The sequence below is a fragment of the Molothrus aeneus genome, chromosome 6 (genome assembly GCF_037042795.1).
Source record: "Molothrus aeneus isolate 106 chromosome 6, BPBGC_Maene_1.0, whole genome shotgun sequence".
Taxonomy (NCBI): domain Eukaryota; kingdom Metazoa; phylum Chordata; class Aves; order Passeriformes; family Icteridae; genus Molothrus; species Molothrus aeneus.
In genome coordinates this window covers 9,769,356-9,792,938 of record NC_089651.1, presented here as the reverse complement: position 1 = coordinate 9,792,938, position 23,583 = coordinate 9,769,356, and the positions used below count along the sequence as shown (strand labels likewise).

At 63.6% G+C, this 23,583-nt stretch overlaps 4 protein-coding genes across 6 annotated transcripts; 1 reads left to right on the top strand and 3 right to left on the bottom strand.

Annotated features, from left to right (window-relative positions):
- Nucleotides 1-637: 637 nt before the first annotated feature.
- Nucleotides 638-1,875, bottom strand: SELENOH (selenoprotein H). Of its 2 annotated transcripts, none has more exons than XM_066552293.1 (5): nucleotides 1,823-1,875; nucleotides 1,301-1,586; nucleotides 1,079-1,224; nucleotides 894-1,007; nucleotides 638-808 (listed from the first exon to the last, which is right to left on the bottom strand). In XM_066552293.1, exons 2-4 carry the CDS (start codon nucleotides 1,450-1,452, stop codon nucleotides 907-909), a joined length of 399 nt encoding a protein of 132 aa, XP_066408390.1. In that variant the 5' UTR covers nucleotides 1,453-1,586; nucleotides 1,823-1,875; the 3' UTR covers nucleotides 638-808; nucleotides 894-906. The 2 variants fall into 2 exon arrangements, with proteins under 2 accessions (XP_066408390.1, XP_066408391.1); XM_066552294.1 differs by having other exon boundaries at nucleotides 1,301-1,515; nucleotides 1,823-1,867.
- Nucleotides 1,876-2,021: 146 nt separating this feature from the next.
- On the bottom strand, nucleotides 2,022-4,216 carry TMX2 (thioredoxin related transmembrane protein 2). 2 transcript variants are annotated; one of them, XM_066551359.1, is made up of 8 exons: nucleotides 3,988-4,213; nucleotides 3,537-3,597; nucleotides 3,262-3,375; nucleotides 3,065-3,141; nucleotides 2,884-2,990; nucleotides 2,731-2,796; nucleotides 2,493-2,622; nucleotides 2,022-2,395 (listed from the first exon to the last, which is right to left on the bottom strand). In XM_066551359.1, exons 1-8 carry the CDS (start codon nucleotides 4,174-4,176, stop codon nucleotides 2,258-2,260), a joined length of 882 nt encoding a protein of 293 aa, XP_066407456.1. In that variant the 5' UTR covers nucleotides 4,177-4,213; the 3' UTR covers nucleotides 2,022-2,257. The 2 variants fall into 2 exon arrangements, with proteins under 2 accessions (XP_066407456.1, XP_066407455.1); XM_066551358.1 differs by having other exon boundaries at nucleotides 2,493-2,796; nucleotides 3,988-4,216.
- A 174-nt stretch (nucleotides 4,217-4,390) lies between these two features.
- MED19 (mediator complex subunit 19) lies at nucleotides 4,391-6,358 on the top strand. The gene is made up of 5 exons (XM_066551360.1): nucleotides 4,391-4,599; nucleotides 4,885-5,141; nucleotides 5,234-5,330; nucleotides 5,411-5,505; nucleotides 5,629-6,358. The coding sequence occupies exons 1-5, from the start codon at nucleotides 4,401-4,403 to the stop codon at nucleotides 5,689-5,691; spliced, it is 711 nt and encodes a 236-aa protein (XP_066407457.1). The 5' UTR covers nucleotides 4,391-4,400; the 3' UTR covers nucleotides 5,692-6,358.
- On the bottom strand, nucleotides 6,267-23,511 carry ZDHHC5 (zinc finger DHHC-type palmitoyltransferase 5). Its single transcript, XM_066551357.1, has 12 exons — nucleotides 23,447-23,511; nucleotides 17,251-18,528; nucleotides 11,870-11,991; nucleotides 11,362-11,519; nucleotides 11,104-11,276; nucleotides 10,902-11,004; nucleotides 10,435-10,526; nucleotides 10,223-10,355; nucleotides 9,688-9,811; nucleotides 8,848-8,960; nucleotides 7,823-8,703; nucleotides 6,267-7,518 (listed from the first exon to the last, which is right to left on the bottom strand). The coding sequence occupies exons 2-12, from the start codon at nucleotides 17,352-17,354 to the stop codon at nucleotides 7,353-7,355; spliced, it is 2,169 nt and encodes a 722-aa protein (XP_066407454.1). The 5' UTR covers nucleotides 17,355-18,528; nucleotides 23,447-23,511; the 3' UTR covers nucleotides 6,267-7,352.
- Between the last annotated feature and the right edge of the window lie 72 nt (nucleotides 23,512-23,583).

The window sequence follows — 23,583 nt, the reverse complement described above, 5'->3', positions numbered from 1 at the left end:
CCCCAGCGGCAGCTCGACCGCTCCTGCCTGCACTCAACTCAGGAAGTCTCCCCCGTGGTGGCACCTGACACAGCTGAGCCTGGCAGTGCCAGCTCTGGGGTGTCCCCCCAGAGGCAGCCACAGTCTGTGGGGCACTCACAGCCCAGCCCCATCGGGCGGATGAGGCTGCGGAAGGTGGAGCGCTGGGGGTGCTGGGAGGTGGTTCAAGAGGTGCAGCCCCCTCCTGTGCCTCCACCAGGGCTGGTGGGAGATGTGGGGGGGACAGAAGCACAGCCCCCCCAGGATGAGGATGCACGGGAGCAGGTGAGCGAGTGCTCCCCACCCCAGCAGCCCCCCAGTGCAAACGGGATGCAGCAGTGTGGGGACCCCCCTGTGTCCCCGCAGGGCTGCCAGCTGGCAGCACCCCCAGGGACCCCGGGAAGTGACAGCAAGGAGGAGGAGGAGGAGGTGGATGTGGGGACAGGGGAGCTGTTCCTGCCCCCTGGCACAGTCTGCCTCTGGCCCAGTCCTTCATCTGAGTCGGAAGAGGAAGTAGATGTCCTCACCTAGGGGGGGGCTGGCTCTGTCTCCCCCACCACCCACCAGTGCCTGCACCCCTTGGGCTGCATGTCCTTGGAATAAACGGTTGGAGCTGTGCTGTGGAGTACTGAACTTTATTGGAGATTGGGGGGACAACGGGGTGTGGGAGGGAGCCAGGGGTCTGGCAGTGGCAGAGCTGCAGCATCAGGGACGGGACTGGGGCTGGCAGGTGCCCCCCACTTGGTCTCGCCTCTTCATGGATGCTCATGCCGCCTGCATCCTGGCTTGGCTGTGGAGAGAGGGAAGTCGGTCCCTGTTGGTCCCATCCCATCCCAATCCCATCCCAATCCCATGCCATTCCCACCCCCGCTCACCTGGCCAATGTCTCTATGTAAAGTTGCTCTTCAGGGCTTCCACCACGGTCTCCGGCTGGGGAAACTTCAGCTTGCGGGGGGGCCCCTTCCCGATACCGCTCCACAGCTCCACGGCTGCAGAGATAAGGAGGATTATAGGATCAGGGGTGCCGGGGAGCCCCCGCCGCCCCCAGCCCAGCACTTACTGCTGCCGTCCTCCTTCACCAGGGACACCTCGAAGCTGTTCCTGCGCGGCGGCCGGGGGTTGATGTCCACGGGCAGCTGGGCCATGGCCCCGCGCAGGGCCGCGCTCACCGCCGCCGCGTTGCGCCCGAACACGCGTCAGCTCTTGCTGTGGGGACACGGCGGTCAGCGACCCGGGGGGCACCCCAGGGCCCCGCACCACCCTCGGCACCTCGGGTGCTCACCAGTGTTCGATGACCACACGGGGACCGGTGTCCCCGGTGCTGCCCTCGTCTTGGGCCTGGGCCCGCCCCCGCTTCTGCGGGGCTCCCGCCGTCTCCGGTGCCTCGGCCGCCGCCGGCTGCTGGGCTCCGCGCTTCCTCCCGCGGGGAGCCATCCTGAGAGAGCCGAGGCGGTGGAGCCTACGCCGGAGCAGGAAGGGGGCTCCAGGAACGCCGCTCTGGGGTGGGAAGAGATCTCAGGTACCCCGCTGTCAGGGGAGTGGAAAGCTGGGTCCCTGTGGGGACACTGCTGTGGGAGAGAGCCAGGAAGGGCCAGTCACCAATGGGGGAAATGGGGGACCCGCCGGGATCCTCCTGTGGAGGGCGGGAAGCGGTTCCGCAGGGATGGCGGCGCGGTATGCGGCTGGGGAGAGTGGGGAAGTGGGGCCCCGGGGAAGGGGGGAACGGACAGACGCGGGGCTCCGGGAAAGCGGGGTGGGGGGGGGGGGACAGACGCGGGTCTGGAGCGGCCGCGCCGCCTCCTACCTGCCGCTGGCCACGTGCCGGGAGCGCGCGCCGCCGGGGGAGGCGGGACCGGAAGGGGCGGGGCCGAGAAGGGTCCCCAAGCCCCCCGCCCCCCACCCCGTGGGCTCCGGTTCCGCCCTCGCCGCCCCAGCCAATCAGAGCGCGTGGGCCTCACACCCGGCCCGGGACCGGGGACACGGACACGGACACAGACACAGGACACAGGCACGGCACGGACCGTTTATTGTCAGCGATGGATGAGAGCGAGCGTTAACCGAGGCGGGGCCCCTCCTACCGCCCTGCCCGCACGGGGCCGGGGGGCACCGCTGCTTTCCCGGGGCTCAGCCGGGACAAGTCCCCACGGAGAGTGGCTCCGGGCAGGGCTGGGCAGGCCCGCGGGGCCGCTGCCACCAGGCTGATGGTGACATAGTGATGGGCGACAGTACAGGGCAGCTTCTACTTGTCCTTCTTGGTCTCCTGAGGCGCAGCCGCCGGCACGGCTTGGGGCTCCTCAGGCCCCTCCTCCCGCGGCTTCTGCTGCTTCTTGGCCTTCTGGTAGAGCTCGTTGAGGTTGAACTCCCGGATCACATTCTCCTGTGGCCAAGAGGTAGCATCAGCACCCCTGGGATCTCCCCCTTCTTCCCAGGCACAGGCTGGGCAGGGGAGCAGAGGGCTGGAGGGTCCCACACACCTCAGAGAAGGTCCAGGACACAGCCCGGCCCTTCTTGTCAATCTGCGGCCGCCGCATGATCTCTGTCCCACCCTGGAAGAGGATGAGGGTGGGCAGCTGCTTGGTGAGAGGTGAGGTGCTGACCTTGTACCTGTGTGAGGACAAGCCCACAGTGACCCTCGGGCAGCCTGGGGGGGCTGGAAGGTCACAGGGACCGCCCCAGAGTGAGCCCTGTTTGCCCACACTGCATTCCCCACACCTGGTGCTGACATCCGTGTACCGGCCAACATCCACCTTCCCAAACTGGAGTCCTGAACAGTTGTACCTGGGCAGGATGGGGACACATGGCTGTGAGGGACACAGGGGACCACAGGCCCCGTTACCCACCAAGATTCCAGTGGGTGCCACTCACTTGAGAGAGAGGTCAGCGAAGATGGGGGCAAAGGACTGGCACTCACTGGACCAGTTGGCAAAGAACTCAACAATCCACGTCACCCGCTTGTCCCTCTCCAGCTCCTCCTGCCACAGGGGCGTGGGCTTAGGGCGGGGTGGGCAGAGCCCCCCAAAAGCCCCAGGGCTGGGGAAATACTCACATCAATGGTCTTGTCACTGAAGTACTTGATGTATTCAGGGCCCATGTAAAGGGGTGGCTTGCAGGTCATCAGGAACACTGGAATGACAGCAGTCATTCCTGTGCCCCAGGAGGGCCAGGCTGGGCCTGGGACAGAGCTCCTCCAGCCCAGAGCAGCGAGGGGGAGTCATGACAAGGCAGGAAGACATGCAGGCTCACCTATGCAGAGCGTGAGGTAGAGCAGCCCCATGCGGATGTCGAGGCGGAAGAACAGGATGGCATTGGCCACTTTGCTGAACATGAAGATATTCCCAATGTGCTGCTCCACGGTGACTGTGATGTGGAAACAGGAATAAGGGATGGGGCCAGATGCCCCCAGAAGGCTGGGGGTAACTTTAGGGAGGGCTGAATCTGGTCCTCCAGACACCACCCCACTCTGCTCCTTGGAGGGGACCACATAAGCACCCCCAGCCCCCCAAGTCCCCCTGACTCACTGGAGCGCCGGTTCTTCATCATGACAATGGCGCTGAGGAACATGAGGATCTCCACCTCCCTCTGGCACAGAGAAGGGATAGCATGAGCTGGAAGTGCCCAGGACACCTTGGAGCCATGCCTGGCCTGACCTGGCCCAGGGAACTGTGGCCATGCCAGGCCCTACTGGCCCCAAGGCCCTGCCAGAGCCCAGAGCCCCCATCCCTCCCGGAGGAGAACAGCGAGCAGAGGGGCTGCTCTGCGGCAATGGGCTCGACCAGTGCCTGGCGGCTCTCAGCTGTAGGGGAACACCGCAGAGCAAGGCCAGGGGCTACCGGGCATCTCCTCCCTCAGCCAGGCCGGGGTGCTGTGAGACCAGGAGGGGAGCCAAGCCAGGGGCGGGGGTGCAGGGACAGGCCCGGGGACAGCCCAGGGATGCGGGGACAGGCCCGGGGACAGGCCGCGCCGCCTCACCCAGTCAAAGTCACACGGGTTACCATCCTCCCGCTGCGAGGGCAGCCCACGGCAGAGCGGCGGGACCTTGCGCACGAGCAGGAAGGCGGCGGCGAGCAGCGCGGAGAGCGGGTAGTAGGGCTGGGCGAGCCATCGGCAGAGCCCGGGCAGCCCCCACAGCAGCGCCAGCAGCGGCGCCACCACCGCCATCTTCCCTGTGCCCCTGTGCCGGGGGGCGAGGCCTCCCCGCGCCGGCCAATGGCGAGCGGCGAGACGGCCGCTCCCGTGCGGCGCAGGCCAATGAGAAGAGAGAGAGAAGCGACCAATCAGAAGGCTGGGACGAGTCTCCCATAGCAACGGGAGGCAGGCCGGTGTAGGGGCGGTGCTCGGCCAATGGCGGGGCGGGGCGGCCCCGCGCGGGGCACGCCGGGAATATGGAGAACTTCTCGGCGCTGTTCGGCGCGGCGGAGCCGCCACCCGCCGCCGCCGCCGCGCTCGGATTCGGGCCCGCCAAGGCTCCCGGCGCCGGGGCCGCAGCGCCGCCCGCTGCCTCAGCCGCCGCGCCGCCGCCGGGCGAGGACGCGGCCCGCAAGGCCGCCGCCGGCCCCTTCTACCTGCTACGGGAGCTGCCAGGTGCGGGCGGGCCGCGGGGCGGGGCGGGTGCCGCAATTGACCAATCAGCGCGGCGGAACGCGGCCGCGGGGGGAACTGACGGCGCCACGAGCCAATGAGGCTCCGGGGGCGGGGTTACGCAACGCGCGGTCCGGTGGGGAAGTGGGCGGTGGGGGGGTCCCCGGGGCTGGGATCGCGGTGCTCGGGGGTCGCAGGAGGTCCCGGAGCCCAAGCTCGGCCGGGGAGAGGGGCCTGGGGTGTCGTCGGGGCGTTTCCCCCTCCCCAACTTTTCCCGCGGCCGCACAGGCACTACGGAGCTGACGGGCAGCACCAACCTGATCACACACTATAACCTGGAGCACGCCTACAACAAGTTCTGCGGGAAGAAGGTGAAGGAGAAACTCAGCAACTTCCTCCCCGACCTGCCCGGCATGATCGACCTGCCTGGCTCCCACGACAGCAGCAGCCTGCGCTCGCTCATCGAGAAGCCGCCCATCTGTGGCAGCTCCTTCACCCCGCTCACGGGGGCCATGCTGACCGGCTTCCGCCTGCACGCCGGCCCGGTGAGCCCCGGGGCCTGGAGACGGGGGAGTGGGAGGCACCCGGCGGGGTGGGAGGCACCCGGCGTAGCCTGACCAGCCCCTTTTCTCCACAGCTGCCTGAGCAGTGCCGGCTGATGCACATCCAGCCGCCTAAGAAGAAGAACAAGCACAAGCACAAACAGAGCCGCACGCAGGACCCCGTCCCCCCAGGTAAGGCTGCCACAGCCGCCCCTGTGCTCCCCTTCAGCACTGGCAGAGCATCGGCTCATCCGGGGCTTCTGCTTCTCCAGAAACCCCCTCCGATTCCGACCACAAGAAGAAAAAGAAGAAAAAAGAGGAGGATCCAGAACGGAAGAGGAAGAAGAAAGAGAAGAAGAAAAAGAAGGTGAGTGGCAAGGCTGGGGTGTGGTGCCCAGCCCCTGGACCTCTGAGGGGCTCTGTGAGTGGCCATCCCCAAGGGGCTGCTGGCCAGCAGCTCTCACAGGCTCTGTCTGTCCTTCCTCTGCAGAACCGGCACAGCCCGGAGCACCCGGGGGTGGGCAGCTCCCAGGCCAGCAGCAGCTTACGGTGAGGCCACGCCGGTGATGCTCTGGGGATCCCCCGGCCCAGGGGAACGGCCCTGGCTGACCCCAGGGACACTGGGGCTGGCCTGTCCCCCCTGGCTAAGAGGACACCCCTGCAGGCCCCCAGGACCAGGGGCATGGACTCTGTGGGTGCTGACCTCAGGCTTTTGTACCTGAAGAACCTGGAGCATCAAAGCCTCTTTTTTAGTCACCTTTTAAAGTCTGTTCTGAGGAGGGGCTGGTGGCCATGGCTGCTGTGACCCTCGGCTGTCACGGTGGAGCCTGAACCAAAGTGTCCCTGGAGCGTGCAGGGTGCCCTCCTTTGGATCCCAAACCTCACCAGCACCCACAACACCTCCCCTGGAGCCTCTTTTCCCATGCCTGGAAAATTCTTACCTTCTGTGGGAGCAGAGTTTGCCTCAAGTCAGAGTTTCCCCAAAAGTGAGCCAGGCTCAGCTCTTACCAGACCCCTTTCTCTCTCTCCCTCGGGATGGGGGGGAAGGCCGAGACCCTGAGGATCAGGAGCCCTGGAGGGGCTGCTCCATCCCTGGACACCAAACAAAGCACACGCACGGCCCCGGGGTGGCTCATTAAATATCCTTTTATTCCTTGTTTTTAAAATGGCTGATAATAATAAAAAACCCTGGCGTGGCTGTGCGGGGCCACGGGAGCTATTGCCGTAGAGAAAGAGTCCGGTAGTGCCGGCAGGGCTTTGGGGACAGGGAGCACGGGGCTCCTTGGCTGTGTTTTTTTGGCATGTGATGAGAAAATATTGCTTTCCGGGGATGCACCTGCCTCTTCCCCGAGCGAGCGGAAATAAAAACACCCCTGCGACAGCAAGAAACCTCCTCGGAATCATTAACAGAAATAAAAAAAGGCAACAAAACCAACAACCCCCCCGACCACAGCCCCTGGGGAAAGAGAACAAAGAGCAAAAACTGCGGGTGGGGGACGCTGGGGCCTTTGTGCCAGCTCGGACTGGGGGTGTGGGAGTGCTGCCCCCACCCTGCCTCCACCCTGGGCCTTCTAAGGGGGCTGGAGGCTGCAGACACCACAGATCAGGGAGGAGAGTGTCCGAGGGTGGGTGCCTGGCACCCCCTGGCCCCCTTCAGGGAGGGAACAGTGGCACCCAGCACCTACCACAGCTCCTTCCATGGGTGCAGGAGGCAGCCCCACGTCCCTCCTTTGGGGACAGGGACAAGGTGGGGGGGGCCCAGGCCCTCAGCAGGGTAGTTTCTTCCTCTCTCTGGGTAAGATATATAATTTCTGCTTCTTTTTTTTTTTAATATTTATATTTATATATATAGATATTTATATATACACACACCTGGTAACTCGGAAAGAGAAAAAAAATAGAATCCGTAACAATAATAATAAAAAAAAGTATTCTGGTTTAAAAACAATCCGTTCCTACCACGCCAGGCGAGCGGGTGATTGCACAAGGCCCACAAGTGGCTGGCGCAGCCGAGGCGGTGCCGGGGCTGCGGCCCCCCCTTCCCCAAGCCCTCCCCGAGCCCCCCGCGGGTGTGTGCCGGCCCCCGTGGCCCAGGGGGCAGAGGGAGGAGCAGGGGGGACCCGCCCGGCTCTCCCGGGAGTCCACAAGCGCATCTGGGCACGGCGGGTCCCTGGGGCCGCCGGGGAGGAGGGGAGGGGGCGGCGGCTCTGCCCCTCATACCGAGATCTCGTAGGTGGTGCCCCCCACACCCGAGACCTTCTTGACACCTCCGCGGGTGGGGCTGCTGAGGGGCACCGGCCCCGAGCCCGATGGGGCTGAGCCCAGGCTCTTGGGCTGCCCGTTGGACTTGCTGTAGGCTGTTCTCATCTGCACCTCGTCCCTGCAGGAAGGAAGCACGGACATGGGGTCAGGAGAGGGAACAGGCTGCTGGCACCCAGCGTTGCCACAGCCCTGCCCACCCCAGGGACCACCAGCACCCATTCCAGATTCCGAGGGGCCCATGGAGTGACCGAGGAAGCGTGGGGGGGCACCAGCTCTGTTCTGGGAAGAGCCAGAAGATTTCTCTTGCTCTTCCCAGATCTCTCCCCAGGGAGGGGTATTCTGCTGCCCCAGAGGCTTGGAGGGACACAGGGCAAGCATCCCCCCACAGGCCAGAGACGCCCCTGTGCCATCACAGTACTCACTTTGGTGCCAGTAAGGGCTGCAAGGCCACCTCCTCGGTCTCGGGGCCGCCGGCCTGAGAGGCTGATTTTTGGCTGCTGTAAGACACGGATTTGCCCAGGTGGGGGGTGGCGGGTTGGTCGGGGGAGCCCAGTGAGCGCACCCGCAGCGCAGGGGGGGGCTCGGGCTTGCCGAAGCGGGGCAGGGCCGGGCGGGTGAGCGGGTTCTTGCCCAGGGGCGAGCGCTTCGAATCGTCCGAGGAGGAGCTGGTGCGGGGGGCGTTGCTGGAGCCCGGCGTCGACTGGATGCCCGAGTCCGCCAGCCCCGCATCCTCCTCCCGGCCCGGGGCCGGCGGCTGCTGCAGCAGCTTCTCCCGCTCCTGGATGGAGGCCACAATGTGGCGGGAGAGATTGTCATAGCGCACGGGCGAGGGCTCACGGGGCACCGCGTGCTTGGGGGAGGCGGCACTGGCAAAGCGGCCGTGCAGGTCGGTCTCTCGCTGCTGGGCAATGCGGGCTGACAGGAAGGGCGAGGTGTAGCCCACGGGCGGCTCGGGCTCCGGGCCCGCCTGCACCGACTCGAAGTCGGGGCTGTCGGAGGGCGTGAGCAGGCTGTCGTAGGAGAGGCTGCCGTTGCGCGTCTGGTTCACCAGGCTCTTGTAGGAGGTGGAGGTGGTGCCCTCCGAGCGGATGGACTGCAGGTGGCCTGTCTCAAAGCCTGTACCCTGGGCCGATTTGAGGCTGGAGGAGCGGGAGCCACTGGAGAGAGGGTCAAAGTGGAAGCTCTTGCCAAAGGTGGGCGAGCGGAAGCTCTCAGGTTCCAGGCTCGGCTCCGAGCGGTAGCTGGGCTTGTGGCCGCTGTCACAGATGGAGTTGGGCTCCTTCAGGCTGTTCACTCGGCTCAGCTGAGGGGCAGAGGGGCAGCAGTTACCCACAGAATGACCTTGGGGCCCCTGTGGAGCTCCAAATGCATGCCCTAAACCCTTCCCACACCAGGAATGGGGTGGCATCCCCGTGGGGCTGGTCCCCCGCGCTGGGCTCAGCCTTACCTTGGCGCTGGTGGAGTGGGGCAGGGCGGCCGAGCTGCTGCTGCTGCTGTAGCCAGGCCGGTACTTGTACATGGTGGGAGTCGGGGGGCTGTCCTTGCCTAGCAAGCTGCTGTCTGCACCGGGAGAGAGGGGCACGCTCAGGGCGGCTGCGGGCAGGGAACGCACTGAGCCCTGCCCTCCCTGCCTCAGAACCGACTCCGAGCCTGGGGCAGACAGACCAGGGACAGGGATGGGCTGCAGGGGAGGTGCACCGGGGTGGGAGAGACAGACCGGGAGGAAGGGATGTCCCCACAGCCACGGGTGTGGGGCTGGCACTTCATGCCCCTGTGGCAGCCCCGGCTGGGTGACACCCTGGGGGTGCACGGCACGGGGGTGTCAGGGAGCTCCATGGGAAGCACACACACCATAGCCCTCAGCGGGCAGCAGACCCCAGGCAGGGCCGGGAGAGCTGTGGGGTCTCCAGCTGCTGCAGAAAGCAGCTGCCACAGGCTCTGCCCATCACATCCCACCTCTGGCCAGGCCCACACGGAGCCGGCCACAGACGCTCTGTGCCGCTGAGCCAGGCCCGCCACCACTTCGCCTCCTCCATCGTGGCAGCACGGCAGCTGCAAGGCACAGCTCCTGGTGGCTCCAGACAGCGCCATGCTGGCTCGGCCTCCGGCAGGGCAGAGCTGACTGTGAGCATCCCCCGCAGGCTTCTCCAAGTGCAAGGAGCCACATACACCAGCCCAGGAATGGCGGTGTGCTCCAGGTCTGCCCTACGGCCCTGGCTCCTGGCCTGCCTGGTGCAGCCCTGGGCTCCCCTCCCAGCGGCTGCCAGGGCCCTGGTGCCCTCCTTACCCTCAGTGGTGGCCAGGGTTAAGTGTGTCCTCAGGCCCGTGTAGCGGCTGAGGTCGGGCTTAGGTGGGGGTGGCGGCTCGGCGTCAGCAGACTGGCTCTCCGTCACCTCCAGGCTCCCCTTGGACTGCAGAGACAAAGCGCAGGCAGGGTCAGGAGGGGCCAAGGCCTCAGCCCCCCTGGGCTGGCAGGGCATGGACAGCGGCACTGGGGGCTCCCGCTGCCTCCCGGGCATCCGACAGAACAGAGGGCAGTGCATGCCCCAGGTGGGTGCTGGAAGTGCCAAGGAGGGAGAACTTCCAGAGGGTGGGGAAGGATGGGAGCAGTGAGGGCAATGGAGGGGGCAAAGCCTCATGTGGTCACTGCCACATGGGAGGGGGACAGTTTCCATCCGACGGGGACATAGAACAAGACGACACGGATTGGGATAGGGAACTTGACCAGGCTCTCTCGGTTCTCTACTCACGGATGCAGGCTTGCACCCCTGGGATCCGTGGAGGGCCCCAGCGCAGGCAGCGCTGGTCCCCACCCCCCTCACCTTCGTCCTTTTCAGCTCTGTCTGGATACCATTGTCCATGATCTTGACAGTGATCTGACCGTCCGACACCTCGGGCCGCAGGAACGGGGGTCTCACCAGCACTGTCTGCTCGGCCTTCGGGCGCCCGAGGTACCTGGGGAGGGGGGGAGGAAGGTCATGGCCTGGAGCCTGAGATGGGGCAGTTTTCCCAGGGATGCAGAGGCCAGGCTCACCTGGGCGCCGGGGAGCTGCAGAGGACCCGGCTGACGTTCTTACAGCAACCGTTGGTGAAGGGATTGACGCCCCCGCGGAACTTGCCCGTCACCTGTGGGACAAAGGAGCATCACAGCCAGCCATGCCAGCTCCCTCAGGACACCCCCTCAGAACCAGGACAGAGATACTTTGAGATCCAGCTCCTTTTCCTAGTGCCTGTTTCAGTGCTCAGACCCCCCTTGAGAGGGTTGAGTCTCCTCAATTTCACCTCCTGGGTCCCAGAAGTGCCCGCCGGGCTCCATCCTCTGACTGCACTCCCACGAATGCAACTGCCTCTCAGTCACGCTGTGCTCTACCTCCCCAGCTCAGGGGCCTCCCCCAGCTTTAATCCAACCCATCCACATCCATCCTCTCCCAGGAAATCCCAAAATGTATCCGTAGGTGGCCTGGCCAGGCAGGCAGTCCCCCCATAGTCCCTCGGACGTACCTGTTCATTGGTAGTGCGGCCCCTGGCCACGAGCACCACGTGGAAGCCTGTCAGGCCAGCGACGGGAATGAAGAAGAGCCCAGCCACGCACATCACCACCATCCTGCCACAGCCAGCTAAGGAGCAGCCACTGCCTCGCTCGGCACCGCGCCGCCCTCAGATCCCAGCACGCCCTGCCCACCCGCACTGCCCAGGAGGATACGTGACGGCCATGCGGACACCGGAGAGCTCCTCCACCTGGTACAGGACGTAGAGCAGCCCGAAGCCGAAGACGCCCATGATGTGCGTGGTGAGCGACAGCAGGAAGAGGAAGAAGTAGCGGTAGTTGCGCCGCCCGATGCAGTTGTTGACCCAGGGGCAGTGGTGGTCGAACTCCTGCCAGGGATGGGGCTCGGTGAGGGGGTGCTGGGGGGGCTCCCTGCCCTGCAGGGGGCTGGCAGAGGCCCCAGCAGTTCCTCACCTCCACGCAGTTGTCGCAGACGCTGCAGTGGGAGCAGCGCGGCGGGCGGTAGAAGCGGCAGGTCGCGCACCACTTCATGCGCACCTGGATGCCCTTGATCTCCACCGTCTTGTACAGCGGGGCCCGGAAATCGTCCTCTTTGTCCTCGTCCTCCTCAGCTGATGGGGACACCCCGGCATGGTGTCAGGGCCCAGCCATGATGGGCTTCTGCCTGCCTGAGCCGAAGGCTCCTGGCATCACGTTCCTGTCACCTGACACAGGGACAGCCAGGGACCCCAAACACAGGCTGGGGGGGCTCTGCCAGGCCCTGTCCCAGAATCCTGAAACTGCCTGAGTCCCAAGGACCCAACATGGGATGCTGAACCCAGCCCTGTAGCGCTTGTCACTGCCTGATCCCACCGGGCAGGGCGAGGAAGGCTCCTGGCCAGCTTTTTGGGACCCAGAAATCCCCTTTACCTTGGAGGAAGGGTGCAAGGAGGCAGCTCCTCCCGGCCAGAGCCAGACTCACCTCGTGGGAATATGCCTGGGTCCATGAAGGTGGCCATGCTGAAGTTGGCCAGCACGAAGAGGAAGACGACGGCATTGTAGGCAGGGATGATTGGGGACACGTAGATACTGAGCCCTGGGCACCTGTGGGCACAGCAGCTGTGAGACCCTCGGACCCTCACTTGTGTTGCTCCTGCCACCTCCCAGCAGTGCATCCCACACCCACACTGCAACCACTTCTACAGCACAGCCTGGGGAGCACCTGGGGGTCACAGTGGGACGTGCTCCTGGCATCTTTCAGGGAGCAAAATTCCCCTTTGGGACCCCACTGGAGGGTGCCACAGAGCAGTAGTGCTGGCACAGGAAAAAATAGGCCAATGGCATGGGGGGCACCCAGGTGACTTGCCAGAAAGCAGGATGTCATCCTCCCTGTGCCCCACCAGCTGCTCAGGGGCACAGGGGATCCTGTGAGGGAGGGGACACAAAACCAGCAGCAGCTCTGGTGCCTCCAGAGGCACTCATGCTCCTCATATCCCAGGGACAGCTCCAGCAGGACACAGGGACCCCAGCCAGCACCCAGCTCCTCCAAAAAGGCCGTGGGAGCGCTGTGAGGGAATCACCCTGCTCCATCCTGCCCCAGCAGGAGGGCTCAGGACAGCGGGCTTCCCCCTTGCAGGCGCCAGCGTAATTCCCTAATCTGCTTTGCTGCTGGGATTAAATCCCACAGATCTAGGGCAGCATCTGTCCCTCTCTTCCCCCCACTGGGCTAAGTGCCGATGGATTTAGGTGGCCGGAGCAGCGTGGGGCTGGGCGGGCAGGGCGACATATGGTGCCAGCGCTGTAATCCCCCACAGGCTGGGGTGAAGGGGCAGGCGCTGGCCCTGTCCCCTCCTCCACCACCACCCACAAAGACGGGTCCCATCGCCGGGCGAGGCAGCCCCGTCCTTGTCACAGCAGCTCCGAGAGCCCTGCCAAGGCTCCAGCTGGTGCAGGGCTCTGTCCCAGTTCAGGGCCCTGAGGAGGGCAGGGGGCACCCCCAGGTGAGGAGCAGCAGCTGTGCCAGGGGCAGGGCGGGAGAAGTGGGCACACCCTTCCAGCACACACCTGGCAGCACAGAGGGTGAGGCGGGCAGGGCGCTCCCAGCACCGGGCACTGCTCCGTGCCCCAGGAAGGCTGGGAAGCATCAGTGGCACCTGCTCTCACAGGCCAAGGCTGAGGCTGTCCCCATCCAGGCACAGGGGTGAGAGAGAAGGAGGGCAGACTTTTGGTTGGAAGACATCCCAAGGAGGACAGCATGGCCAAGCCACCAGGCACACTCCTCTTCTTCCTCCTCCTCCTCTCTGGCCCCACATCACACCAAGCTACTCCTGCAGACCACCTTCCCCAAAGCCTCTTCCCCCTCATTCCTGAGGAGCCGCCCTGCTGGGCACCCTGGATGCTGCCTCCCTGCTCCGTATCAGGCTGGCATCTCCGGGATGGCATTTCCCGAATGGCATCTCCTGGCCCAGCCCCCCGAGCTGTGCCCCGGGCTGGGGAGCGGCTCCTGGAGTGGCACCGGCCATGCCGGCCCTGCCGCCTGCACTGGAAGCCGGCCAGGCGGATTCTCCCAGATGGGACGGGCTGGAGAGGAGGAGTCCTCTCCAATCTGTGCCCCAAAACCCTCGGAGAGCAGAGCTGGAGGCACAGGACCTAAGTGACAGTGCCAGGCCACAACCCAAGCAAGGGACAAATCACGGAGTCATGGAATTACAGAATTGTTCAGGTTGGAAAAACCCTCCAACCGATTCCAACTGCTTCCCCAGCACTGTCGGGGCCACAACTGAACCATGTCCCCAAGTGCCACAGCCACACGTTTTTTGGTGACTCCACCACTGTCCTGGGCTGAACAACCCTTTCCATGAGGAAATTCTCCCCAACATCCAAACTAAACCTCTCCTGGCACCACCTGAGGTCGCTTCCTCTTGTCCCATCACTTGTTCCTTGGGAGAAGAGCCCAACCTCACCTGGCCACACCCTCCTGTCAGGGGGTTGTAGAGAGTGAGGACACAACAGAACCAAGGATCCCATGTCCCTGAGCTGAACTCCTACTCCACTTGAGAAGCCTCCCTGGCTCTGCTCTCTGCTAGACAGAGAAGGCCGGGGGCTCAGAGCAGCCCTAAAAGTAGGAAATGCCCTTCCAGAAACCCTGTGGAAGGAGCTCCTCTTTCCAGGAAGGGAAATCCCAGCCCAAACCTTTGCTTGAAAGAGATGGAGGGGAGCCAGGAAGACCCATGCCCGGGCAGTCATCCCACACAGGGAACAGCCAACAGCCAGGCTGAGCCAAGCACACAGCCTGGATCCTGAGAGACAGAGCCCAGGGAGGCAGGGAAGGATCCAGCCGCCTCAGAAAGCTCTGGGGCACACAGAGAGGGAAGGACCAGGGGAAGGGAACACCTCTGTGCTGTCCCAGCAGCCAGCCCTTCCTAGAGGGACACACAGCTCCCAGGGCAGCACAGTGCCCAGCAGGTCCCTGGGCTCAGACACACTGACAAGACCCCTTGGATGAGATTAACGGGCCAGGGCAAGCATAACACCCTCCATAGGGAACACCAGGACCTGCTGCCTTCCTGACTCCCTCACATGCAGGACCCTGTGCCATGGGAATCCCCACAGAGCCGGTGGCACCATGCTGGTGACCCCAAAAACAGGGAGTCACCTCCCGGGACCATCCCCGCCTGCTGGAGGGATCAGGGTTCTCCGCAGGGAGCAAAGGCGCTGCCCATCCCTAGGGAACCTCCTTATCAGGGGAGTGATGTGTTCCTGCCTTTTGCTCTCCTGAACAGAGAGTGCAGGGCTGCAGGCCCTGCCTCGAGCCCGGGGCACACGGGGCAGGAGCAGCAGGAGCAGGAGGGAGGCTCCTCCCCATCACCAGCCACGCAGGTCCCGCAGCACCCATCGGGCTTCCCCTCAGGATCAGGATGCAACACGCTCATGGCCAGAGGAGCTGTTGGGACTTGTCCCTGGCAGCACATGAGAGGACTTGGGGAACCTCGGGCACCATGAGTCACAGTGGGATGAGACTGGCTTTTTGCTACCAGTCACGCCCGGAGAAGCCTGTCCCTCCGTGCTGGCATCCCTTCCCCAGCCCCTCAGCCCCTGCACTCTCCTGGGCACAGCCTTCCCTCCCTGCCTGTTCCCTGGGCTCTGACCCATGGGCTCTCCAGCTCTCCAAAGGCCTTGGCACAAACACAATCCCTGCTCGCCCTGACCCTCACACAAGTTTGGATCTGACTGGAAGTGGGCATGGCACTGTGTGCCAGTGGCACTGCCAGCCCCAGGGAGGGGACAGGGAACCTGAGAGCCAACTGCACCAGGAGCTGGGACCAGCCAGTGGGGAGGTGCAGGAAAGGACAAATGGACCCCAAGGCGCAATTTCCATCCTAAATCGGCACCTGAGAGCTTAGCAAGCCTGGGACCCCCACTCATCCCAGGGGGAGGTGGGAACATTCCCTCTCCTGCTGCCCCTCCCTCCAGGGCAACCGGCCTCATTTCCACCGCCACATGCTCAGCAGCAGCAGCTCCTAATTAAATTAATCAATTAAAGAGAGTTCTTGGCCCAGAGACACAAATCCTGGATGGACCAAAAGGCATCCAGTGGATAGGCTGGAAGCAACACAACTGGACTCTGAAGAGCTGTGCCGACCCCTGGCTGCTCCCTGTTTTGGGGAGGTCTCCCAGAGCCCGCCCCCACAGCTTCCATTGCACTTCCCAAAGGACCAGCCTTAGGTCGGATGCTGACAGGGGGAAGGAGGTCAGGCAGGGAAGGGGCACAGTGGCCCCCAGGACCACGCAGGAGGCAAACCTGGAGCCCCACGTCCCTGCCAACCTGCTCCAGCACCAGGCAGACCCTGTCCCAAAGGATCCATCCCGCAGGGAGCGTGTGAACGCCGTGCCCGGGCTTTAATGGGATGTTCTGCACTCGGATAAACAACATCGCTGACCTGCAATTACAGCGACCTGCCCAGGTGCTCCTGCCCTGGCCAAACCTGCTCCACGGCGCCGGCGCTGCCTCTCACCGCCCGCTGATAAGCGGCTGCTCCCAGCACTGCTGGCACCCGAGGCTGGGATGGGCTCGGGGTCCAGCTGTCCGGCAGCCACCATGCCAAAACAGGGCCAGCCTGTCCCCTAAGGTCACACACGGGGTGGCACATGCAGCTCGGAGGGCACCGCCCGTTCCCTCTGCTCCTCCTTCATCCCCTTGGCACAGCAGCAAGAGTCAGCGACTTCCACAGGCATCTGGCAGCCTGGAGCAGCCAAACCCCGAGCCTGGGAGCCTGGTGACCGCTCGGTGTCCCAGCAGGGGACAGCCACATGCTGCTGAGTGACACTGCCAGCTGCACCAAGCACTGGACGGGGCGAACCAACCCCCCTCCCCTCTTGGGTTGTCAAGTTCTCCCGTCCCTGCCCAGTTGTCAAGTTCCCCTGTCACCAAAGCCACAGTGACCTTCCCACCACCAATGGCTCCTTCCCAGGGAGTGGCAGCAGCCATGGCACCTGTCCCTTTGGCCTCCCACAGCTCCAGCTGATTCCTGTGGCCCCAGCAGGAAAAGCCCAGGGAGTGGGAGAGGCTCCCTGCAGCAGAGGGTGCAGCTCCTTCCCGCACCCTGCCAGGACCCCAAACACATCTGCGCTGAGACCCCGGGGATGCCCTGCAGGATCTGGCAGCCATTCCAGCTGCCATGCTCTGGCTTTCCTGCCTGGCACACTGTGCCATGCTGCCAGCCCATATGAGCCACCCTCTGCCAGGCTCCCTCAGCACCTCGAGGTTCTGCTCCCCCACCTGTCACCCCCCTGAGCACGTCACCGAGGCATGTGTCACCAGGCAGGGAAGAGCAGCAGCCCAGGGATGTCACCACGCCTCTCCAGCACCCAGCACCATCTCCCAGCCTGGTGGGCCCCCCCAGGCCCCAGTGACCTCCTGGCCACTTCCCTGGGGCGCTCTCCAGGGACATGGAACCCTCGTTGCCCCAGGGCAGGGGACAGAACACAGCGAGTGATCGACACAGGGGTCAGAGTTCTCCTCCCCGAACTTTCCTTTGTGGCTCACAAATCGATTACGAAACTAAAAATAACACGTGTCCTGCCCCAGCCCACCAATCCACCTCGCCTGGCTCCAAAGGAGAAAGTGATCCATGCCTTTTCCACCCACAGGTCACAAACCAGCTCCCAACCCAGCTGACCTGGAGCTGAGTGATGTCTCACCAGGATCGCCAGCACACAGGGAATACTCATGGTGTGAAATGGCTCCTACTGTGGCTGCAGCACCCAGAGCACAATATCCCCCTTCCCTCTGGGAGGAAATCCCAGCTCCTGTCCCCTGTCCTTGCCGGCCCTCCCCGCTCTGGCCCAGCAGCCGGGACTCACGTGAAGGCGAAGAAGAGGGTGGTGGCTCCCACTAGGAAGATGGCAGCAGCGGAGACCGGGACGTACTTGCTGGGTTTGAATCTCTTTCCAGAGGCTGCTGGCATGTTGGAGCTGTGGTGGGGGGTCCGCCCCGCAGCATAGCCCAGGCCCCAGGGGACTCAGAGCAGGATGAGAAGGGGAGGGGGACAGGGGCTGACCCCTACCCTGCCCCCACGCCTGCTGCTGGGGCGAGCTCCAACCGGGGCAGACAGTCCGGAGAAGGGTCTGGAGCAGGAGGCCCAGGAGAGGAGCCCACTCTAAGCTCTGCCCCGTGAGAGCTCCCGGGTGCAGGGAAGGAGGGTTAAAAACATTAAAAATTCACAACAGAGAAGGGGATTTGGGTTTAGAACAACCGTTGGAGTGGGAATGCTGAGAGCCCTTCCAAGCCTCAGTCCAGGCAGCAGCCCACAGGGAGCAGGACTCCCACAGGCAGGCTCTGCAGGGAGGGAATTCCCCAGGCTCGGGCAGGGTGCTTCCCACCCAGCCAGCACCCCGAGAAGAGCACAGGATCAGCAAACTGCTTGCAAAAAAGCCACTCCAGGAGCCTCAGGGCAGCCACTTCTCCTTTTTAATCCGCCTCTGCTGTGCCGCAGCCCCCGGTGCTGCACGGGAGGAGGGGGTGGTCTCCAAGCAATCCCAGCTTCCTCACGGAGCTGCCGTGCCTCCTCCTCCTCCCCTCGCTGGAGGGGTCACGGAAACACTCTCCCTGATTTCACCAGGATCTGGGGCTGGCTGGCGGTGGCTGTTTAATTTTATTTATTTCTCTCTTGTCTGTTAAAGCCGAGGAACAGCTGGTGCAAGGTTGAGCTGTAAATCCTTTTTTTCGAGGGGGGGCGGAGGGGAAGGTCTGGCGGATTGTGGGTTTTCCTACTTGCTCCTTTCTCCTGACCCCCCAGGCCCTTCCATGGGCTCAGTATCCACTTGGCGGTAGGGGAGCGACAGGAATTTCATTAAATCTTCTCTGCAGCAACCATTTCCCAGCAGGTGAACGGGAAGGGGGTGTTCAGGGAGCGCCTTTACAACCCCAGCAGACACCAAAGGGTGGAAGGGGTGCTGAGCAGCTCTGTCTCACCCATGGCCCGGGCAGTGCAGGGAGAAACTTCAGTTTGTTCCAAACAGCTCCATTTTTCCCTTCCCCTTCCTTCGTTAAAATCCCTCTTCATTCATCCATCCATCCGTCTTTTAAAAAAAAACTACATAAAACCATTAAAACTCGAGGTCTGGTGTGCCACAGCTCACCTGGAAAAAACAGCAACAGAAATTAGCATGGCAGAGAAGGGATGGAGCCAACTGTCATTAGCCACAGCAGCCTGGCCACGGCGTCTCCCATCCCAGCCCAGGGGCATTGGCTGCTGCAGGAACTCCAAGCCACCCCCTCTACCCCGGAGAAACCCACCCTGAGTCCTGGAAGGGCTGGAGGGACACATGAATGCCTTCCTGCAGCTCCAGCCCAAATCCCAGCACCAGCGAGTGCTGGCTCCCTGAGGGGCAGGGGCTGAGCAAAGACTCCAGGATTTAACATAAGGGTGGAGACCACAGGAGGAAAAAACATCCAGGAATCTCACTCCCTTCCCTGGAGGGCAGGAGACAGGAGAGGCCCCTGGAAAACACCAATCCCATGATCAGAAGTGGCCTTTGCAGCTCTGGATTCATCAGGAACTGAAGTGCCAGGACAAGGAAGAGTGGATTTGAAATGACAGAGCTCAGGGTTGGATGGGATATTGGGAATAAATTCTTCCCTGTGAGAGTGGTGAGGCCCTGGCACAGGTTGCCCAGACAAGCTGTGGATGCCATATTCCTGGAAGTGTCCAAGGCCAGGCTGGATGGGGCTTGGAGCAAGCTGGGATAGTGGAAGGTGTCCCTGCCCATGGCCCTGACCTGCCCCAAGCAGCCACCAGCCCATCATCCATCATATCCCACCAGTTCCTGCTGCCACAGGCACCACTCCTCACCTTGTCACCGTCTGTCACCCACTCTCCCCTTGCTGCCTCCATGTGCAGGTCCAAGCACAGCCTACAGCTCACTCCTTTCTCCCTTCCAGCTTTCTCTGCCTCCCCAGTTTCTCCTTCAGGGTGGGCAGGGAACTCTCTAGCGCTGACTAACCGCGAGTGAAGGTTGGGAGAGCTGCGGCACCCAATTAAAGGCAGCTTTAATGACAAGGATGTGTTACCACCAAGTGGGCTCAGCCCCAGCTCACAGCCACTCTGCCTGACTCACCCAGGAACAGCTCCTGCCACTCGGCCTCTGCAGGACCAAAGCTCAACTTCCCATCCCAAGGTTTCCCTGCCCTTGGGAGTGAGAGGAAATGTGGGGCTGAGGCTCTGCCCAGCAGGGAAGGTGCTGCTGGTTTCACCTGACAGCAGCTCCTGAGCGGAGCAAACTGAACAGTAACACCAGGGAAAGCTGTTTTCCACAGCAGGGACAGAGTTCCCTGGAGAGCAGCAGTTTCCCAGCCCCGCTCTGCCTGTTCGGGGAAGAGCCCAACACCCCACAGAGCTGAGCCCAACAGCAATTCCAGGGACGGGCTATCGGAAGTGCAGGCCTGACATCACGGCTGATTGCTTTAGCAGGAGCAATCTGCTCCCTGAGCACCCGGCCCTTTGAACGCTCCGCCATGGAGGCACGGCCACACCTCGGGCTCAAACAGACGCTGCCAGGCAGAAGGAGCTGTTCCCTGATAATTCCTCCTCCGGAGATCCCCACCCTGCCCCGGCAGGGCACCGTGGGCATGCGCCTCGTGGCCCTGCTCTGCCCCAGCCCGAGATGCAGGAGCCCTTCCACAGGGTGCCAGAGCCAGCTCCCCATGGAATCAGGTACCCATGGGACAGGCCCATGAGCAGGGGAGAGCCCCCTGTGCTGTCATTAGTGACACCCCAGTGAGAAGCGATGCAAATGCATCCCGGCTCCAGCTGCCTGTGCCCAGAATAACTCCACAACTCATCAAACAGGAGCTCATCCCGGCTTGCAGAGCCACCACACTACTCCCCAGATTGCCTTCCTGATCCCCTGGTGTGCTGAGACCCCACAGGACTCCCCAGTCCCAGCCCTGCTGCAGAGGCCCAGAGAAAAAGCTGTCAAAATGTGGGATCTCTGCTCTGCAATCCTTAAGGGGTACAGAAGAAACACAAGGAAAATCCACCCCAGATTCCCACAGATTACACTAATTCAGGCCCCAATTCTTCCAAACACACATACTCCTTCCCAGCCCTACAACCTGCCCACCTCTGGTCAACCAACCCTTCCTTTTCCTCCACCTTTGCCCCAAATCCTGTCTCACTGGCCACTTTGTCCCTACCCACCAAGGCCACTCACAGACTTCCCTGCTCCAAAGAGCCCCCAACTCATCTTGCTTACCTGTGGCCTACATGGGCTCTGCTCTTGTCTCCAATTCCTTTCTGCTCTTGCCTCCCATTCCTTTCCCTCTGCCAATTCCAGCCCAGCAACTCCTCCTCTCCCGCTGCTCCTCCAGACCTGCCCTGCTCCTTCCTCCCCCAGCGCCTGTGTCACTGCTCACTCCCCCTTCCCTCTCCCTCAGAAATTCCACCTGGTTTTCCCATCCCAGCACCTCCTTTTTGGAGCACTTTCCCAGTTCTGGCTCTGCTCAGCCACCTCTGGAGCAGTCATCTCCACTCTCCAGGGTTTCCCTCCACTCATACAGGGGAGCTGCTCCTGTTTCCTTCACCTCCATTTCTGGGGATTTCTTTTAATTCCAAATTCCCTCCCTCGGGATATGTGCAAGCACGACTGCTGCCACTTTCCATTTCTCTGAGCCTGCATCTCCTCTTCTTGGTTCAAGGCCCTGTAAAGCCTCACTGATTTCCTCCCTTTACTCCCCTCCCAGCCCTGTGCTCCTCCTTCCCTGCTTCCCACCCCACTCTGCTCATCTGCTCCAGCCGCTCTCCAGCCTTCCCACACACAGCCAGGTGCTCGATGCCTTGTCCCTTCTGGAGCAGGAGGTGCTCCTCACCTCTGCTGGGATGGGGACACACGTGTCCCCAGCTCCCAAAATTCCCTCCTCCCTCACTCCAGCTCCTCATTCTGCTCCTGCCCGGGAAGGAGGAAATGCACCTTGACATCAACCACATGGCACCTGCCACCCCTGGGATCCACAGCACAGGCAGGACAGACAGAGTTCCCTCTTGGTCACCGGCTCCCAAACCCACAGCTCCCAGTGGACCTGCCCTGATCCAGCAGAGTTCCCATGGCGCAGGGCAAACACACAAACAATTCCTTCCACGTGAGGCAACTCCCAGACAGGGCAGATCCCGGCTGCAGGAGACAGACGGGATGTGCTTCACCTGTTCCCACTTTGTTTGGATCAGCTGCAGCCCAGAGTCCCACAGAGCCCTTCCAGAGCTCATTGCCTGGCACCGTGAGTGAGGGGTGTCCATGGAACAAGGAACTCCCTCCTCCCTCTGCAGCTCCCTCTGCTCACTCTGTCCTGGCACAGCCAGCTAACAATTCACACTCCAAAATCCATCAGAGAAAGTGTAAAATTTCCCAAACCTGGCACTGTGGCTGGAGCAATGCCAGCGTGAGATGCCCACTGGTCACTGCCCTGTGTCCAAACCGGAGCACCTGCCCCAACAGGGCAGTCTGGGGATACCTCCCTGCTCCTAATTTTCCAAAGGAGGATGCACAGCAATGTGTGTTTGGGCCCCCCTCGGCTCCAGGTACACCCTGCACACCTGCCTTTCTCCCAGGTGTAAGTACAGAAGGATCAACACAGAACATGGAGAAATACTCCACTACAGACAGCCAGAAGGCTGGAATCACTCCCTGCTTATCTCCTGCCAAGGGCTTACACTGCTCCCATCCTCCTTCCGCAGCCCATGCCGCTGCTTTACACGGGATTAGCCCCATTTTATGGCCAAAGCAGGAGGAACAATGGCTCATCCATTGAGGCCGCGTCCCAACGGGCCCCACAGCGAGCAAGGACAGCGCCAGCCTCTTGTCACTGTGTTAGGAGACACAGGGGCAGCGACAGGTGGGAATGTCCCCAGACAGGCCCCTCACAGGGGAGTTCAAGGTCTCCCCTTGGACCCACCCAATCACCACCCTCTCCGTTCCCAGATGGGGCTCCTGGCCTGGGAACCAGCAGGAATAAACGCCTGCTAAAGCAGCACCCGGGCCCGGTGGCAACTGGATTAAGCTCAGAAAGAGGCTCCAAGATAACTCTGGCTTTGATCGGAACAAGGCTCCGGTTGTACTTTACACACCCCAAAAATCCCGAGCAGCCCCTAGTGCAGGGGATCCCTGAAACCCAAATCCAGCTCTGTGCCGGGGCGGGAGCCGGCAGATCCGGGGGAACCACTTCCCAGAGCCACGGGGAGCACAGGGGCAGCCGATCCCCTCCCCAATCGGCGCGGTGAGGGGGCACAGCTCAGGTGCTCGGGAATCCGGGAATTCTCTCTGAGGGGAGGCCAGGCTGGAGCCGTCCCAGTGCCCCCGCACCGGGAGCAGGGACGGTGCCGTGAGGAGACGCCGTGCTGTAAACACGGGTCCCCCTTGGGCCGCGGCACAGAGGCCACGCTCCGGTGCCCCACAACAGCGCGGTGGCGGCGTTCCCGGGAGCACCGGGGACAGGCCGGGTGCGGGACAGTCCCCCGGGCGCTCCCTGCGGCCGCTCCCGGGCCCCGGGCGGTTTCCAGGCGGGGAACGAGCCCCCCTCTGGAGCGTTCACTCCGCACCGTGCGCAGGGGCGGCCCCAGCCCGCGGGGCACCGCTCCCCGCCGGCCCCGCATCGCCGCTCCCGCAGCCCCCGGCCCGGCTCCCCGCGGCACAGGAGAAGGTCCCGGTGGCGGCGGGGCCGCGGGTACGGCAGCCGGGGCAGGAGGAAGCGGCGCTCCCGTGCCGAGGCACCGCGACCATCGGGCAGGCGGCCGTGCGGAACGGCGGAGCGGGGCCGCGGCCAGAGAGGCGGGCCGGGCAGGGGTCGGTGCCCGCTGGGGCGCCGGGCAGGAGGGTCTGCGGCGCGGTGAGGGGGCACCGGGGCACAGCCCGAGCCGCGCGCGGGGGGAGCCGCGGGGGCAGCGGCTGGGCGGGGGCGGTCGCGGCCGGGTCCCGGCGAAGGGCGCGAGGGAGCGGCGGGCCGGGAGGCGGCGGTGGTGCCGGAGCGGCGGGGACCCGGCGGGGTCGCGCGGCCCACGTGACTCACCGGCAGGAGGCCGCGCGCGGCGGCGGCTCCGGGCACGGACGGCGGCGGCTGCGGCGGGCGGGACGTCACGCGCGCGCGTGCGCACCGCGCCCCCCCGCGCGCCTCCATTGGCCGCCTCCCGCCGGCCCGCCCCGGCA

What these genes read in the sequence shown, in the direction of transcription:
- TMX2 (XM_066551358.1), bottom strand. Translation starts at nt 4,176, where the DNA reads ATGGCGGTGGTGGCGCCGCTGCTGGCGCTGCTGTGGGGGCTGCCCGGG. An exon ending in CTACCTCACGCTCTGCATAG is followed by an intron (nt 3,142 to 3,261) that starts GTGAGCCTGCAT and finishes CTGTCATTCCAG; the next exon opens with TGTTCCTGATGACCTGCAAG. An exon ending in TGTCCTGGACCTTCTCTGAG is followed by an intron (nt 2,396 to 2,492) that starts GTGTGTGGGACC and finishes TCTTGGCCACAG; the next exon opens with GAGAATGTGATCCGGGAGTT.
- MED19 (XM_066551360.1), top strand. Translation starts at nt 4,401, where the DNA reads ATGGAGAACTTCTCGGCGCTGTTCGGCGCGGCGGAGCCGCCACCCGCC. An exon ending in GCAGGACCCCGTCCCCCCAG is followed by an intron (nt 5,331 to 5,410) that starts GTAAGGCTGCCA and finishes CTGCTTCTCCAG; the next exon opens with AAACCCCCTCCGATTCCGAC. An exon ending in AAGAGAAGAAGAAAAAGAAG is followed by an intron (nt 5,506 to 5,628) that starts GTGAGTGGCAAG and finishes CTTCCTCTGCAG; the next exon opens with AACCGGCACAGCCCGGAGCA.
- ZDHHC5 (XM_066551357.1), bottom strand. Translation starts at nt 17,354, where the DNA reads ATGCCAGCAGCCTCTGGAAAGAGATTCAAACCCAGCAAGTACGTCCCG. An exon ending in GCCGCACTACCAATGAACAG is followed by an intron (nt 10,527 to 10,901) that starts GTACGTCCGAGG and finishes TTTGTCCCACAG; the next exon opens with GTGACGGGCAAGTTCCGCGG. An exon ending in AACCCTGGCCACCACTGAGG is followed by an intron (nt 8,961 to 9,687) that starts GTAAGGAGGGCA and finishes CTCCCGGTGCAG; the next exon opens with ACAGCAGCTTGCTAGGCAAG.